Source organism: Lepisma saccharinum, chromosome 1 (genome assembly GCF_977018435.1).
Source record: "Lepisma saccharinum chromosome 1, izLepSacc3.1, whole genome shotgun sequence".
Classification (NCBI taxonomy): Eukaryota; Metazoa; Arthropoda; class Insecta; order Zygentoma; family Lepismatidae; genus Lepisma; species Lepisma saccharinum.
In genome coordinates this window covers 66,446,745-66,465,298 of record NC_139229.1, presented here as the reverse complement: position 1 = coordinate 66,465,298, position 18,554 = coordinate 66,446,745, and the positions used below count along the sequence as shown (strand labels likewise).

The window sequence follows — 18,554 nt, the reverse complement described above, 5'->3', positions numbered from 1 at the left end:
TATATGTGTGTGAAACTTGGTCCCTTACATTGAAAGAGGAACATAAAATGAGAGTATTTGAAAATAAGATCCTTAGGAAAATATTTGGACCTAAAAGGGATGAGTAGACAGGTAAGTGGAGGTTACATAATTTTGAACTACATAATTTGTATTCATGTCCAGATATTAGAATAATTGAATCAAGAAGACTTAGGTGGGCAGGCCATGTGGCACGAATGGGAGAGGAAAGAGGAGTTTACAGGATTCTTGTTTGGAAACTTGATGGTAGGAGACCTCTAGGAAGGTCAAGACGAAGATTTAGGGACAACGTTGAGATAGGCCTAAAGGAAATCGGTAGGGATGGAAAAGAGTATAGGCTATAGAACTTGCTCAAGATAGGAACAGATGGAAGGCCTGTGTTACTGCAGCCATGAAACTTCGGGTTTAAGAAGGCTAGAGAGTTAGTTATAATTTGAAATTTACAGATGATTAAAGTATACTTAGTTTTATTACCATGCATATGTGCTATCACGCTGATAGCACTGAAATAAGAAGTAAATACAAAATTTAAATTAATATAGGATGTGTTTCACGTGTTGAAATTCACAATGGTTCATCCTGTGGATTCAATTCAGAATGCGAGAAACTTCGCCATATTTTTATCTGCCCGGGTCGGTTTCAAACAAAAGCACATAGTTTCTACTCTGTTAAGTAGAAGTCTATGGGATATTTTCATTCCCTTTGTATGAAAACCGGGACATGATAAAAAAACATGTTATTTAAGGTTTAAACGTCTGTCTTCCAGGAAGTATCGAGGAACGTTTGTGTAAAGAAAAAAGCCTTTCATATCCTCATTCGTAATTAACTGGTTTCGAAATTCGAAGGTATAGATATTTTCGTTCTTAGCCTACATCAGTTCATCAGGCGTGAGTACCTTAGCAAAGTTAGATATCAAATACTCTATCCACCTAGACAAATTTACGAATGTACAGCCAAGTGCAAGGATACGTGTGCTCAAATTGCCAATCACCGTACTCATCCACTTGTTTGAGCAATATGAAGTTCTGGAATTGAAACAAATCATTTAACGAGGCAGATTGTTACAGTATCTAATTCACACCATTGAAAATCTACTCCGGGTAAGTGCATTGGATGTAAAAATATACTGACCGAGAATAATGACGTGCACTTTGTCAACATATCCTGGAATTTGACTTTGACTATCGAAAATATATGCACCGGCCGTAGCCCTACAGTTTTAAGTGCCCCAAAACTGGAATGAATAAATAAATAAATAAATAATAATAATAAAAAGCCTTCACCCCCGATTTCAAGGCGATGTACCGTAAGCCATGGAATTCAAATGTAAGCTTACAGATAGCGAATCTGTAGACTAAAATAAATATTTCCTGTTGGAGCAGGATGTCTTGAGTTGTGCGATTAAAATACAGTTACACCACTGTCGCCCACAGACTGTTACGCCTTTCGGAAACAGAAATGAGTGTTCAGAGAGCTGCCAGACAGCAGCTGCTAACAGCGCACGTGTTGATCCGTGCTGATACCCAAATCCCTGCATAGGGCAATCAGAGTTTAAGTATCCCTCCTCATCCAACACGGTATTGTAATTGGGAAGACAAGGCGCGGAATTTAGGTCTGAAACATCTTGTAGGCTTCAAATATTAATGTCGAGAAGATATTGCATGGATTTGGGTGGTTGATCAGAGCCTGCGTAAAAGAAAGAGGGGGGGGGGACATACGAAGGGCCAGTATATAATGTATTTGTGATGGGATAATGGTAATAAATAATATTAAAGTAATAAATAATTGTTTTATCAATTTAAATAGATTTTATGAACATTTAATTGATGGTTCTTTCCAGATAGACATTTAGTTAGTTTAATATTTACTCTACACCTACTTTTGTCCTACCGTACGTATGTATTTTACGAGCGTACTTGCCTACCTGTATATTGACAGGAAAAAAATTGAAACCCTTCTGCTAGCCAGAAACCTAAAATGGTCAATGTGTTAATTTAGACTGCATAACCAAAAACTATTCCATACTAGTTCATTGCTATACAGTTTAACGTGGAATACGACCCAAACCTTGGATAGTGGCAATTTCTTGATTAGGTCGCCGGAAAATATATATATATATCCAGACATTCCTGTATGGTATAGTCTACAATGTACTTTTGTCATTAAAATATAAGGTTTGTAATGCAGAGAAGCAGGTGTGTATCTAAGTTTTATATACAGTGTGTGTATGTGTAATATATATATATATATTTTTCGTCCGCGCTTGTTTCTGGAAAAGTCCAGATTTTACTTTTTTTTTAGTAATGACCTCATATCACTAAATCTCCAAATCAGAACTAAAGTATAACCCCTCTGACAGCAGATAATTACTTAGATTTCGCAATTAACATGTGGTCGACCTTGCAGCGCTTAATTGTTACTTTACGCTAACGTAAGAACCAGTGCTGTTGTAAATGCAAAAAATTGTATATGGGGAAGTAAATTACACAACTTTTCAACGAGTACTCCCCAAAGTAGGGACAAACCACCGATTTTGATGTTCACTAACTTGAGTGCGCTGCCGCTGCGAATATTGAAATAGAAGATCCACACATGCAGACAGTTCTTCTGTGGTCAATCTGCAAAACTCTAAATAGTAGAAAGAAAATCAGATACGCACATAGACGATTTCCGATATTGAAAATATTTTAGCGTTTGTATTAAAGTTCAGACTAGTGTACTATTTAGATGGAAACTGGATTCGCCTGTCCTTTCCATAAACATCTATCACTTTGTTGATGAACAGTTCTTGGTCTTTCTGTACTTTACGAAAATTTCACGACGTGGTCTGGAATGGAGAATTCTTTGTCCCGAACGTCAAGTCCTTCCCAATCGCGTCCGGACCAAAAAATTTCCGTCCCGAACATCCTTAGTTACGGCAGTCAAATGATTCTAACGTCTTATGAAAACATTCTCCCATCGTTATTTTGTTGGACGTGACAGTTAATTGCTCCAACCGACAGCCTATAAATCGCAGAAAATACTATTATTTGTAATAAAATAACGCTACAATTTCACCTCTAATTACATTATTTTATCGGATATTTCAGGGGAGTCAGACCGTTTATGTAATAAATAATAATAATAATCATAAACTATAATTATATCTTCTGGGAGAGACTTCAAACTCGATACACCAGATGAGTGAATATCCGGAAAACCTACTTTTTCTGTATTTCTCACATTTAACGTTTATTTTATTTTCTTAACGTTTACTCACTTTGTCAAAAGAAACTTTCAAGGTTATGGGGAAGTTTACAAACTGCGCTCAGACATAAAAAAAATCATTTTTGGAATTTGAAACTGCCTGAAACATTAAAGCTCCGCTGGACCTTTGGCCTGCGCCAGCCAGGCAGTTTACAAAAATTCCTCTCCTTTGAAAAACTATGAAATCCAATTTCTTGTTCATAGTGTGTGTGTATAATATATATACTTACACACACACACACACACACACACACACACACACACACATATATATGTATATGTATATATATGGTATATGTATATATATATATATATATGTATGTATGTGTGTATTATATATATATATGTACGCGGTGGCTCAGTCGCTAACGCGTCTGACTACGATGCTAAAGGTCCCGGGTTCGATCCCCGGCCGGTTCAAATCCGGGAACTTTTCTAACGTTGGAAGCGGCCCCTGCGCCCACCCAGCGTAGAATGACATGGGCACCTGGGGGTCAGGTGTAAAGGCGGTCAGGGGAAGGGGGCGTGATGCTGATCACATCACCCCCACTCACGACCGGAGTGGCGTAGTGCTAAGCACAGGGGAGCACTTTACCTTTTAACATATATAAATTGTAAATTGAAGTTTTTCTATGGGTCAGTGAAAATATTAGAAGTAAATGTTCTGTGATCGCAATTTGTTTTCACCAGAGGTGAAAATGTGCTCGCTGATTCTGGCAACACTGACTTTGTGTCCCCGTATTCCACCCCCAATGAAATCCTTCGTACGCCAGTGGGTACAGTAGTCATAATTTTAAACAATCAATCAATCCATTGCCAGCTGAATTGCCAACAGAAAGCCCAATAATGGGCAAAAATAAGGACAACTAGCGTGAATAACGTGAGTTTGCAGCGTTATTTTCAATCAGATATAATTTCCCTCTTAGGGAGGTCTCGTGCAATGTCTTGTAATAATCGTACGATTCAAGAAAAGTCAAAACCCGCCACCCACACTCCGCAAGTGGAGCGTGCATGCGTCCGATAGGTCAGCTGGAAAACGAACGACCAACCAGCTCGACCCATTTCAGTGGTGTGATTCTCGGCGGATCACGCCACCAGATCATCCTACTACCTGTATTGATTGTATTCTTCGCAAGCCGATGGTGTATCCATTATTAAAGCACTTTCTTCAGTGAGTGGCTATAATTGCCCTGCGATTATCTCGGACGTGTAATAAGAATGAATTTAAGAAGAGATTCCTTTGACAATGGATGTATGGGAGTCCATTTTGGGAACATGAGTATATTTGGAACGGGGAGAATTGTAAAATTTTACATCACAGTTCTGTGGCCATGTCCTAAATAATTTCTGAACTTCCTTGTACTTTTCACGTGAAAATGATTGATTTTAGCTACTTTATAGGGCACGTAAAAATTATTTTATACTTCTGTTACACTGACCGTAGTTCTAAAATAACCTATTGAGATATTATTAGCTTTATCTTGCTATAAATAGGAGTAAAGTAAAGGGCCAGTTCCCCGTGTCATGAAGGCACATGATGTGGAGGTTGGGCGCCACATATTCTCGATCTCGGTCATTTGTGGATGTGATGTGATGAGCATCATGCTCTGGCCTTTACCTTCCAGGTGCCCATTTATTTGAGGCTGGGTGAACTCTGGAGCCGCTCTATGCAGAGACAAGGGCGGGAAAATTCCTACCTTAGATCAGTCACCCCGTGAATCGAACTCTGGTCTTTTGCGTGACAGTCGGGACGCCATACTGACTAGACCACCGCAGCTCCAAAAAGGCGTAAAGGTAGGTATTATTTTCTGTCCTGTGTTTAACTTACCACTGGACTATGTAGTACTCTAAATTTCCTTACGTTATTCATTATTTTTAAAAAGGTGCAGCGTGCCATGAACACACACAGGAGATATAGAGGTAGGACATTACACATTCTCGATCTAGGCCGTACAGTAGGGGATGTGATCAATACCGCGCTCTAGCTAACAGTAGGCCTACCCAAAGGTTCCTTTATGGAGGAATATTGTCCGAAGACTTTACATCTAAGATCATCCACACCGGGAATCAAACCTAGGCCTCCCGTGTGACACTGGACTAGAGGTTATTTTTGTCATTTTTAATCTACTACATTAGAATTATTCTGTACGTTAATATTTGAAGTTTGTTGTAAGCGGTAAAGCCCGCTTTCAAGGAAACCTAAAAGTTAACTGCGTCCAGCAAATGTTTGCTCCGGAAGCGTGATTTAGGTCCAAACTAGGAGTTGATAATTCTATTTGTAAAACACGTTGAAAGAAGTGAAAGCATTCACACTAACCTTATATCTTACACATGAAAATGTCTGTTTTGCCTTTCTCGGAAACCGTATAGGTAAAGCAATGGCTGAGAATGGTGCGTGTGATGGGTGGGTGTAACCAGAGTCGCCAGCTTAAGATACATTCTTGGGGGTAAGGTAAATTTTGGGGGGCAAGATCAGAATAAACAATAATTTATATATGTAAATAAATATTGTGTCCTATGTGAATTGGGGGGGGGGGATAAAGTGCCTTGCCCTCCCAAGTCTGCTCCTATGGTTGTAGAGCATGTACGTACGTAGGTGTCAGGTTCAGTCGAAGTTTGTTACAACTAACGGAATGGCACCTCGGTGGCGAAAAAGGGGTCTCTTTCCCTTATTGCATGACGCGATTCCAATCTTGCGTTATGACGTCACCGCGGAATACTCGCATTGTTAGGTTAAATACCTAAATTGTTAAGTTAGGCGTATTCTCTTAGCATAAATAATACATTTGCAGTCACTGCGAATCAAGGTTCTTGCTTTGGGGGGGGGGGGATCACTGATTTGCGATTTCATTTCGGGAGGTGGGCTTTTTTGTGGAGGGGGGAAGCAAATTTTGTGTATGTTCCCAGGCAGCAAACTAAACTATTGCCTGGTTATGACCTGGCCATTAAATCTTATGACATTTACTTATAACATTTAAACGTCATTTAGAAGCACTTAGTACATATATTTACATTCTAAGAAAACCCAAACTCGTACGCAAGAAAGCTATCGAATTAGCAACACCGAAAATTTGATCAAATTTAAATTGCCAAGTTCAAAATTAACGTCCATCTAACTTACCTACAAGTTTCTTGTGCACACTGTAATACATGTAAAATATCCACAATGCTGCATACTTTTCGATGGGGAAATATTTAACTGGACCATTAATGAACGCGAATGATTTTTCAATTGTTTGTTACTTACTGAAGCATATACTATGTTTTTCTTTTGCTTGCTATGTTTGAATTTTCTTTGAGAGGCATAAAAATATCCCCGGCAGGGATAAAAATAATTTTCTTTTGCCGGGGATAAAATTTGTTGTGTGGGGGAGGGGAAATCCCCGGCATCCCCCCGTTCATTCGCACACTCTTTGCAGTAAACAGACCTAACCTAATAACGTAGGCATTCCGCTTCTGACGTCAGAGCACGAAGTTGGAATCGTGTTGTGCGCAAAAGTGGTTTAGTTTCGATCTCGCGTCCGAGGCTCGAGGGTTCTAGTCCCGGCCTTCATGCTAATTGTGAAGGTCTCCTCAATTTAATGTCATCATCACTCATCCTCATCGCAATTAGCCAAAAGTGGCAGAAAAGCAACATAAAATGAAGGGCTCGGGTGTAAAACATGGTAAGTGACATTTTGGTCATTTTTGAGTTACAAAGTAAAATGTGCAATCCTTCAATTTTAGTCAAATTGCCATGTCATGTAATTTACATTGGACTCGGTGAAGCCTTCCGAAATTGGTAAACACAACAGGAAAACAATTTCTCTACAGTATAGCTTCTAATAAACTTTTTTCTTAAGAAATTGCTAAAATGCCACTTACCATGTTTACACCGGAGCCCTTCAAATAACAAATTCATGTGCAAATGAGCCGTATTAATGAGAATGTGCTACATTTCCGTATGACTCGCATGCTCATAGTTTCCAGTATAATGACTTCACAACAGATAAAGTTCTTTCTTGACTAACCGAAGCAGGTGCTCCCTGTGTAGCAGGTCATAGACTCGGTTTGTTACTTGTAACCAGTGGCGGCGATTGGGTTCCAAACCTGAGCCCCCCCCCCCACCCAAGCTCTCCCTAATTGCTGCCACTGCTTGTAACTGAACGGAGGTAAGGAGTGACGTATACCGCGTTACAATAATTACCTAATTATAACTGATAAACTCAGAACTGGAAGATTTATCTTGCCCAGGACAAAACATGCTTTGTGGTGTTATTCTGAACTTCTGCACTTTATATAGAACACATGTGATGCTCGTGTAAAGTGTCCTTATTGTATGACAAAGTAACGGGTTGCTTTTGCGGTCGAAGTGGCGGCGTTATTTACAGATCCAAACGCTATAGCAACAACGAACTTGAAGAAACTATTCCTGGGATTCGCCCCATAAATCAACATGCTCCTTGACGGTATGGGCGGCAAGCTGAGCGATGCGTGCGAAAAGATTTTTCGGCGGGAACACCGCAGCTGTTTGCTGACACTTGTTCCTCCCATGCATTTTTCTCCGGAGCCTTCTAAATCACTGGCGGTGTCTCGAGATTAATGGATTTGTAAGTGGCGAACATCTGGCTTCGTGTGCACGCGTCTGGTGCTGATTGTGTTGAATGTCCACCAGCAGAGACAAAGGAAAGAAATCTGCGACTGGTGGGAGTTTTGCTTTGCAAGTGGAAGCCCCGACGGCCGTGAATCGTGGTTAATTGCATTGATGGCTTTCCCGCGTTGACAGTTTTAGACCCTTTGGACCGAGAATAACCCATCACTCAAGGTCTTTGGTAGTCCCCCTACCCCGGAGGGGACGATTGCCCGCCACCCAGAGTTCTAATAAAAAAAAGAAAAAAACCGCTACAGTTACTTGCTCAAAAAGTAACTTAAGAGTTACTCAATTCATAGAACGTGTTGTAATGTATGTATGTATGAACTGCAAGAGGGCTGTCCTTTTCTTTACTGGTACAATCTAAGATCAACATTTTCGTTTTAATCATAATAAATCTAAATGAAAATTAAGGTGACGCAAAAATTGTCATAACAAATTTATATAGGCCTATACAGATTAAAATTGCAAACTATAATTTTGTTCATTTGTCGATACTGCAAACATTAGTTACATAAAAAGTACCACGTTACAGTTTGTAGTTTGAAAAAATTAGTTACCCTTACTCGAAAAACTGTTACTTCCAAATATTGTCTAAAATAAGACCCACACGTCTAAAAATGAAGCGATCACCACCGATGAACCTAGCAGAGAACTGAAAAGAGCCTTCTCTGCCTCTCTGAGAGTCTTAATTCGGCTAGGGCATCTTTTTCTACAAAAAAGGGGGCAACAATACTTTTTTACCAGATCTCTACAGACCTTTATTTCTTTTTGTATTTTTTTTGTTAGTTTTACATGCATTTTATATTAAATGTGATGTGGAGGATGAATGGTGATTAGATGGAATTTATGAAGGGACACTTACAAAAGGAACACCAATGTATAGGCCAGGACTTGAACCTGATACATTCGGTTGAATGCAAAACCAATCTTGTAAGCATAAGAGTGACCCTACTACAAACAAGAACTTACTACCATGGATGTCAGAATTAGAATGAAGATTAGGGTTGTGGACTTCACTTCTATGTGCTTAAGTTGTTTGAGGAAACTTGATCACTAAATTAAGTTGATGCAACACAATTTTCATGTTTTATGAGCTTTTCCACAGTTTCTGCTTGAAGTAAAACTACATAAAATTAGTTTTAATGTAAGTTCTTAGCCCTCAGCAGGGTGCCACCCACCAAAAATTTCCGGGGGGAGTGTGTTTGTGATAAAAACAAAAGGTGAGCAATTAGTTTTTACTTCAAATATACTTTACTAAGGATAGTATCGAAAACACACACAAAGTAATGTTTGTGAGTGCTGCATACTTTCTCTCATTCAAGAGACCATTTACAGATCTTACACCAATAACAAACGTTATATTGATATAATATATTCATAATAAAGATAAAATATTAATGCAAGGCAAAAATGACTATGAAATCTAATCGATTTATACTAACAAAAAGCAAAAACTTAAAACATAATAAAAATATTTCAACTATTTTGTCATTTATTGACATCCTTAACCAGTCAGTAAAGTAATTAGTTTGGTACTTTTTAAATATCTGATATATATATATATATATATATATATATATATATATATATATATATATATATATATATATATATATATATATATATATATATATAATGTATTTAAATATGAATTTACTTTTATATTTATTATATGTATAAATATTTATATATTTGTGTATATGTGTGTGTAGATTAAGATCCCCCCCCAACAATCTTCAATGACTTCACACCTTGGCCCTCAGTCTCACCCAGAAGAAAACTCCGTAAAACCAATTTCTGGCTATTTTTGACATGGTCTTGCTACAAGCTTTTCTGAAGGCTGTTGAAAAAGGCCTCCACGGCATTGACGACGTCATTGCAGACAAGGTGTACCATAGTTAATGCTTTTTCAGGTTGGGGAAAATATGGTAGTCTTTGGTGCAAGATCGAGCAAATATGCCAGGTGTTCAAACAATTGCAGGCATGGGAGACCAGGCATGCTTCCACTCAGACTGCTGTTCCATCTCATAAGTGCAATGATGGGCCCAGGTTTAGTCTATGGTTAGAAATTGCACTACAGATTAATTTAGGTCAGCTTCAAACAGTACTAGATTTTGTTCCACCATTCACCATGTCAATTGTGTTTGCTGGTCATGAATTTAACATGCAGAAATTTTCGTATTCAAATGGTCATGGACCACCATAGATTTCGACATCTCACCATAGATTTCGACATCTGTAATCCCTGGCTGATGTCTGCCATAATAATCTTGTGCACTTTGTCCACATTTCCCTGCCACCACCTTCAATGTCCTGCCTAGGTAAGGATCATCTTCCATACTTGTTTGTGCCTAAATTCTGCTACCCATCTCTCCACCTTGGCAGAGAAGCATCCTCTCCTAATGTTGTCAGTCCTCATGAATGTCCTCAGATTCTAAACCCTTTTGCGCCACTCCAGTCTCAGCATTATAGAAATTATAACACCATTAAGCCTTGTTTCCATTATATAAAAATTCAATATGCTGACCAAGGCAGTAATTTAATTTTATTATAAAACCTAAACTAAACATTTAGTTTGTTTTATAATAAAATTAAATTACTAAACATAAACTAAACGTTTAGTTTGTTTTATAATAAAATTAAATTACTACCTTGGTCAGCATATTTAATTTTTACATTATAGAAACAGGCCAGTGTTTTGCAACTAAAATTGGCACTCGCATAGACAAAGAAATGCACTAGATTCCTCAAATTATTTTATGATGAAATTGCTGACTCTAGGTAAGGCTCATTACTTTTGGAAAAACCCTTGTAACGCCTAAATATGGTAACTATTATGATGTAATTACAATAGCATTGTTCTGAAATATGAGGATGACTAGAGGCTTACATGCACGCTTCTATTCGGAATTCCACCACTCCTGTAAATACTACACTGGAATGTGTGCACAATACCAGCTTTTGTTCTGGTGTTAGTATTAGTAGACCATTGTCTTGGAGGAAGTTTTCCCGTATTCCATTGACAACATTCCAAGATAGTGAACACTCTTCCTTCCTAAACCAATAGCCTTTTGAGAAGTCACATTTGCCTTATTACGTGGAAGGTGTGTATGCTGTCTCGGTATGAGCAGTGATTGTGTTGGTGCATTTACTCTTTCTGGAAGTGGCTGTGGCAGTGCATATCTTTGCAGGTGGGACACTGTCTTGTTAGCAGCAGGCCACACAAGTGTTGGGAATATGCAGTGAAACAGTTGACTAGAACAAGTACATTTTTTCATTTTAACATGCGGTTTGCTTCTCGGTGGATTGGGCTTTATCATGCAAAAAGGACTGTTACTCTTTTCTGGTGTTAATGTTCTTGATGATCAAATTTGTGGTTGTCTTTGCTCCGTAGCAAATGTGTGGGGAAATTCCAGTAACCACTCGTGTCGTGGAGCATTAGGATATTACTGTACATAAATTATATATGCAATGTGTGTATAGCTTCCGCCCGCCTGCCATGAGGAAAAAATTAGTAGCCAGAGAGGGAATTCACCCTTATTCCCCTTTCAAATTCCAATTCAATTCAACTATTGCACAAAGTGTTAAGTTTCCAATGATTAGTATTTATTTTTCAATTAAATAGTTCCAGGCTCTGTGGTGGAGTAGTCAGCGTAATGAGCTGAGAAGCCAAAGGTTCCAGGTTTAAGTCCTGGTCAAAGTATGGATGTATCATTGTGCTTGTCCAATCACCAGTTCCTAAGTTTATCATCCTCATTGCTGCGATTAACCAAAGAGTTAGAAAGTAACTTAAAATAACCAAATTAGTAATTGATTAGCTTAATGCTATAGGCTAGGCTTATCCTGGTGCAGCTCCTGACAACAGATGATCTGTCTGTGGACCGCTGTTGCAAGAGTTCTTTGAAAGGGCAAGCAAATCTCAACGAGCTATTCAAGCTCGTATTTATAGGACTACCCAATACTAAGTAAAAATTTTTCTCAAAATTGATAAAAATCTTTTTTGGCAGATTTTAAAAATCTGAAAATTAAGAACCTTTCTACCGCACTGTATTTAAATTGCATCACTATCGGATCACAAGTTTTTTATTTATAGAATTTCAATGAGAGCAGTAGTTTGGAAAACACAAAAAACTAGCACTTTTTTGTTCTCGTGACTATAAAAAATTGAAGGCATACTCAAATAATAATTTGGTTACCATAGTTTAATGCAGAATGGAATAAACTAAATTTTGATGTAACTCGTTTGTACGTAAGTCTACTGGTTAATTTTTAATTAGTCCAAACTCGAGTATCCATAATTTTTAATCCAATAGTGGTCCTCTCAGTGGGTGGAATAATTTGTGTTATGGATTCGAAGGTTTTCCAGAAGATAAGACCACTGAGTGGCAGGAGAACACAATAAACCTTCTGAGGTACAGGGCATGGGAAAAGGGATAGTCATCTGGGATGCGGAGGCAAGAGGTGGTCAAATGAGTAAAAAAAAAAAAAGTTGGAAATGAGTCAACAGTAGTTAGGGTATCTACCATTTAGTAAAAACAAAATTCCCCAGACTTTTCCAGGTTTTCAAAATCAAGACTAAAAACTTTCCACATAAAGTCATTAGGGCAATTCATGTATTTACATGTGTGTAAGAAGTTAAACACCACACTTAAAATCTCACTTAACCAAGTAATAACAAGGGAAACTGAACAGAAATTGACTGTTGGATAAGGGCTGTGGAGGGAGCTTTTATGTAACAGTTGCCACATGTTGACTAATGGTAAACAAAGAATTCTATTTTTTTATAAAAAGTCATAATTATTCTAGAATACATAATTATAGTAAAATGTAGCAACATATGTATTAATCCTAACATCAACCAAATTCAACCCAAAAATTCCATCAAGAAAGTAATAAATGCCAATAGCCACTTTCTTTAGTAGATTTCTACTTGAAAATAGTTCAAAACATGACACCAATTTCCTAGAGTATTTAATATGCCAATTTCTACTATAACTACCCATAATACTCAGTATACCAAACTGAGTATAGTTCCTCCACAACAAATTAAAAATTTCTTGCTTGTTCTTTTTTTGTTCAAAAACTTACTTTTAGTGCATTGCTACAAGTGTTTTTCCCAGGAACACAGTAAATTTCCATGACGTTTCAATGACTTTTCCAGACTGGTATACACCCTGACAGTGTCCCATGAATGGATTGGCATGCTATGACAAAGCAATAATTTGGTAAACAATTGAGGGGTCTAGTGAGAGAGGGAGCTATGCCACAAATCTTGAAAATTTTATTTTTTGCCATTTTCAGTCTTCTCCTACCATCTGTCATCTATCATGTGAAATATAACCATGTGGCATAACTTCCGCTTGTTCTGCAGCAGATTTTCTGAGTTCTTGAATACGTCCTCATCAGCATTTTGAGTGAGAGAAGGAGCTATGCCACTTACTGATGATGTCTGCAATAGGAGTGGCAGAGGTTGTGTTGCAGTAACCAGTGCAAGATTTAATATCAGCCCTGAAGTTAAAGATCTCATGGCAATAATGCCTTATATTCCTCCAGTTTTTAATGGTGTTTACCAAAAACTAAAATCCACAGAAACAATGGACAGTGAAGATCCTCCAGAAGACATATGAAGTTGTCTTTATGTAGATCATATGTAACCCTGTGAACATGATTTACACTCAGGCAAAAGTATTTAAGCCTTGTTCAAAGTATTTGATATGCTAGATTGATTTTTCACATGGGTATACTACAACAATATACCATACATGTTCATAATAAATGGTATTTATATTGAAATTCATATTTTTCCTTTTGAATAATTTACCTAACAATATGTTCAGCAAAAAAAAATACCCTTTGTTATACAAATTGACTCAACGCAATGCTTTAGAAAACTCAATTTATTTCAATTTCTTGTCAAAGTGGCATAGCTCCCTCTCTCACTAGACCCCTCAATTACTTGCACACACTGTTCACAGCACATTTGTATAAGTCATGATACTTATTACTTAGTTATTGCAGTGAAACCAAGACTTTACATGCCCTGATTTTTACATTTTCCCCACATAATACATCCAATCTTGATGGTCCCACCATAGGAAAATGTTATAAAATTTTCCTCTATTCTAGGTTTTTTAAGCTTGGTCTCCTAAAAAACATAAAATTTGGGGTTCCACTGTATATATGTGATATAGAAGGTAACAAGTAATAACTAATAATATGTGCATTAGTGTTTTGAAAAGCTGGAATGTGTTTGGCATTGATGTACTATACAGGCTGAGAGACAAATATTCTCAGTATGCCTGCAAGTAAATATTAAAAAAAATAAACAAGGAGCATGATATTTGTGTACATCAAGCAGAGGGTGCTGGATTATATTCTCATCCTGGATGTAGAAATCTCGAGCAATGCCTCTAATGTTAGATTAATATTACATAGATTATTTTGTATCACTTTTTCTTGCAGGCTTTCCTTGAATGCGATTTGCTCAAGACATGTTTAAGAAAGTGTTGAAGGATGAATTCAAATCTAGTCTCCTTAACCTTCAGCATGAAAATCCCATCAAATTTGTTAGATGTGAGGTAAGCATGCATGTTCACGTTACATGTTAGTTATCAGGTTCTGTACCAGTATTCATAAAAAAAGAAATGTTCTGTAGCATTGAATATTTGGTACACAGTGCAAGAGGTACGAGATTAGCAGACATGTGTAAGTGTTCAAAGCCGGATAGTTTGTCTCCTAATGCACTAACTTATTTGTCAAACTGAAAACTTCATTGCCAAATTGTGTTAACTGATAATACCGTTGATAATATTTTTCATTTTGGTGTTCATTAAGAATTATAAATAAAATTAACAGCAGTTTGCAGTTTATTATGGATATTGTTGTTTCAGTAAGAATTCAGGTACAAAGCAGGAATGTGACAATTGAGAAGTACTTTTCCATCATGTGAAATTTTTGTTTTGAACTGCATATGCTAAGTAGATTTCTGGAATATTTCTTCTGTTCTCAATTTCCTTGATTTAAATGCAAGGAGATAGCAAATGCTGAGTGGTCATTTATGACTGCCGGAATAGATAAAAAAATAATTTTGAAATGGTCTGCCATCGAATGCAGCCATTGGCTATCACTGAAAGTGCAGAGTCTACTCATCAAAAGCTAACTAAAAAATTGACACTGGCACAAAACCAAGCAACTTGCAACCAGAGCTGTAGTTGGTGTACAGCTGTATACCCTGTGCACTCTTACTCGTTAGCCTATACAGTCTGTTACAATGTGTATACCTTCCACTTTTGTTTCCTTTATATTTATATAGAAACACAATGAATCAGGAGTTCTAGTGACAAGTGTACTGACTTATGAAAAGAGGCACTTTGGAGTCTTTTCGAGTAGACAGGTATGCAAACTAACTATTCACAAAAAGCAATGTGTGCTGTACTGTAGACTGTAAAATGCAACTATTTTAATGCAATTAGTTTCATATAAATTTTTTAAATTATAAAAATGCCTTCTCTGTTCTAAAATGCCTCTTTTATGCCAATTATGGGTATATCATTATTATCAGTATTCTACCATTAATTATATTTTTTTTGTAGAAGTTAAATGATTTAATCCACATGCTTAATGGAAATATGATCCAAAGTTACATATGTCCCCACTTAACGTTTCACTTAGCTTATACCCTGCAAAAATTTTGGAACTACAGCAGTAATTTCAAACACTGATTTATCATGTAATAATTGTTGTTGTTCATAGGACTTTTTCATTGGAATTACATTTTAAGATGAGCATGTTGGGTCTCTCAGAATATTAAACTATCTTTAATCAGGAAATCCAATTTCCCCCAAACTTTCAGTTCATATTCCAAATTTTTGCAAAATCCATTAAAAATCCCGACTCCAGAAAAGTACTGACCTAAATAAAGTTCCTGTTCAGCCTTTGGTGAAAGTGGTTCCAGGTTTGACTTCAAGTTGGTGCTCCAAAATTTTAATGTTGAGCCGTTGAGGATAATGCCTGGATGGCTAGGCAAGGTGGAGCCACAGCCCTCCCACAGGGGGTTCTATTGGTCTGCCATTGCATTCTTAGGGCCCCACACTTTCTTGATCAAAGGTGGGGGTGATGTGATCAGCACCATGCCTCTGGTTGCCTTTCTTTACCCCAAGTTTCCTCCAGGTACCCACTTTATATGACGCTGGGTGGGCACCGAAGTTGCTTGACCAAAAAAAGTTGTTTGAAAAAATCCCGGTTCTCTCCCGCTGGGGATTGAACCAGTCAGATGCCCTAACGACTGAGCTATCACAGCTTCATTGGAGAGTATTCAGGTGGTCGATATTAGTGTGCCATAAAGCACTGGCATAACTTGCAGTCCAAAGGATTGAGGTCCGGCCATTTTGTAGGGCCAGTCAACTGAGATATACATACACCTCTAAAATATATTTTCTGCTTCTTAAGGATTGCAAAAATCCGAGACTCATTTTCCTACCCTGTGAAGGACTATCATTGACATACTATTTTTGTAATCACCCCACTCCATAACTTTACAGAACATACATCCTTTACTGTGGCTGAACTCTGAATGACACGCGTAACACTTGGTCTTTGAAAATTTGTATAGGGTATGCCAAAAATTTGTAACAGTATTTATGGTAAAAATAGGTAACGGGGTTTTCCCTTTAGGTCAGCCCCTGATGCTGACATCCAATTTTAATAAATATTTATTTTATACAATTGTTTGCATTTTAATCCTGAAAATTGTGGAATATATACAATGCTACATCTTACAATAAATTCATTTTTCAGTGGCAGTCATCAGTGTTTGTGCCATCAATATTTTTGATATATCGCTGGGTATTTGGTGGTGTGTTCCTAATAACTGCTATAGGATCCTTAGCCCTCTATGTGGAAACCAATGAGCCCCCAGGATTCAAATGGCTTGTCTACCTCACCAACTGGGGATACATTGTTTGCACTGTGCAGGCGTTGTTAGCTGCAGGTCTTGTAACCCAGCGCTATGTAGCTGACAGAAAATCAGGTATGCTATTAGAAAACTTTTGCATGCATTAGTAGAAGATTTATATTTGCAGGTGGCAGTGTATGAATGTGAAATTTTCAGTGATTCAGTACATTTTAAATTTATCGATATGTATTTCTGCTTTCATTACGTCAAGTCCAAATTATGCCACTTTTCGATAATTACAATGGAGCACATGCCCAGATCAGGATTCAAACATGGAACTTTCGGTGGCAAGGTCGTAAGCTGACACTCTGCACACTTGGCTACCAGGATGGCATGCCAGCAGTGGCGGCGATTGGGTTCCAAAACTAGGGGGGGCAAAGACAGCTTACTTTCCCTCATAGATAAGGTTTAGCATAGAGCACGGGCAAAAGTGTGGGGAGCAACTGCCCCCCCCCCTAATCACTGCCTTTGCATGCCAGTAATTTAATAATGTACTAACCTAAAGTAAAATGGCACTACTGCAAATGTACATGCATGGATGGACAGACAATAAATTTTTGTAGTTATTGGTAAGATTACAAGTGCTCCATAAAGAACATTTACTTTTAGTCGATGGGAAGGTGATAGATATATCCCAGTATCACATGGTTATTAACATGCCATTTCATGAAAACTACACATGATATTTCAGTTTTGTTTTTTGTATGAGACACTTCAATTTCAAAACAATATATTCATTGTTACAATTATTAACAAGTGGCATTTGAAAAAGTCCTTTGTTTTTCTGTTATTACTGAATAGATTTTATAAAAAGGAATGTAACTCTTCAAGGATTTTTTCTGATATTTCACTTTTACATGTAATAATGAGAACAAAAGCACAATTAACAATGTGTGACAATTATGGGTTCAGCAGCAAAGGCCTTACTTGTTAAAATTCCTGAAAATTACGGTTTTCATAAATGTTGTGTAAATTTATTTATTTTTTCCAAACTGGGGACTGGCGTTACATATCCTCAGAGAGTGGTCTTCTGCCGTACTTCCCTCCAAATTTGGTCCTTCCAGCATCCATAGGCCTGATGCTAGAAGTGAAATTCCGGAAATTGCTTCCGTAGGCTGGCAATACTGTCACTCTTACACATTATTTTTTTCTCCCAAGAAGTACGTCTGTTTTCAACGAAACTTTGCATGGTTGTAGAAATGTACCCCTGCTACATACACTAGCGGCAGATTACTCTCCTATGAAATTTATTGTTTAAATGAAAATAAAATGCTATTAATTGAAACCAAACATCATAGTGCATATATTTGAACTTGTATGGGTATGTTACACACCAACCTACATATAACACTACACTGTATAGAAGACACCAATTTTTCACAAAAGTTAAAAATGTTAAAAAAGGCATCAAAATGAATTTTCATCACACTGCCTGTTCGTCAATGTGTCCTCCCCTTGATTTGATGACAGCTTTACATATGCGTGGCATTCTTGCTGCGAGTTTTTCTAATGTCTCAGTTTTCATACCTTCCCAGGCTTCCAGTAGACACTGCCACAGCTCCTCCACAGAGCTTGGGGTCCTTGCTTTTGCCTTCCTGTCAAGTTCCTCCCACAATAGCTCAATTGGTGACAAATCAGGTGATTGGGAAGGCCAAATCATTGACTGCAATGCTCCTTTGGCTTACTTTCCTGCGACATATTGCT

The 18,554-nt window shown here is 37.6% G+C and overlaps 1 protein-coding gene across 3 annotated transcripts in view; it reads left to right on the top strand.

Moving 5' to 3' along the window:
* The window catches only part of LOC145996041 (protein rolling stone-like), a 115,125-nt gene that overhangs the window by 84,765 nt on the left and 11,806 nt on the right, over positions 1 to 18,554 (top strand). The window contains exons 1-3 of one of the 3 annotated variants that reach the window (XM_083132262.1): positions 750 to 863; positions 14,360 to 14,475; positions 16,694 to 16,925. In XM_083132262.1, coding sequence (XP_082988388.1) covers positions 14,371 to 14,475; positions 16,694 to 16,925 — 337 coding nt within the window. In that variant the 5' untranslated portion in view covers positions 750 to 863; positions 14,360 to 14,370. Of the gene's footprint in view, positions 1 to 749; positions 864 to 5,037; positions 5,059 to 14,359; positions 14,476 to 16,693; positions 16,926 to 18,554 lie in introns of those variants that run through there. The other 2 variants (XM_083132267.1, XM_083132254.1) reach the window with 2 other exon arrangements.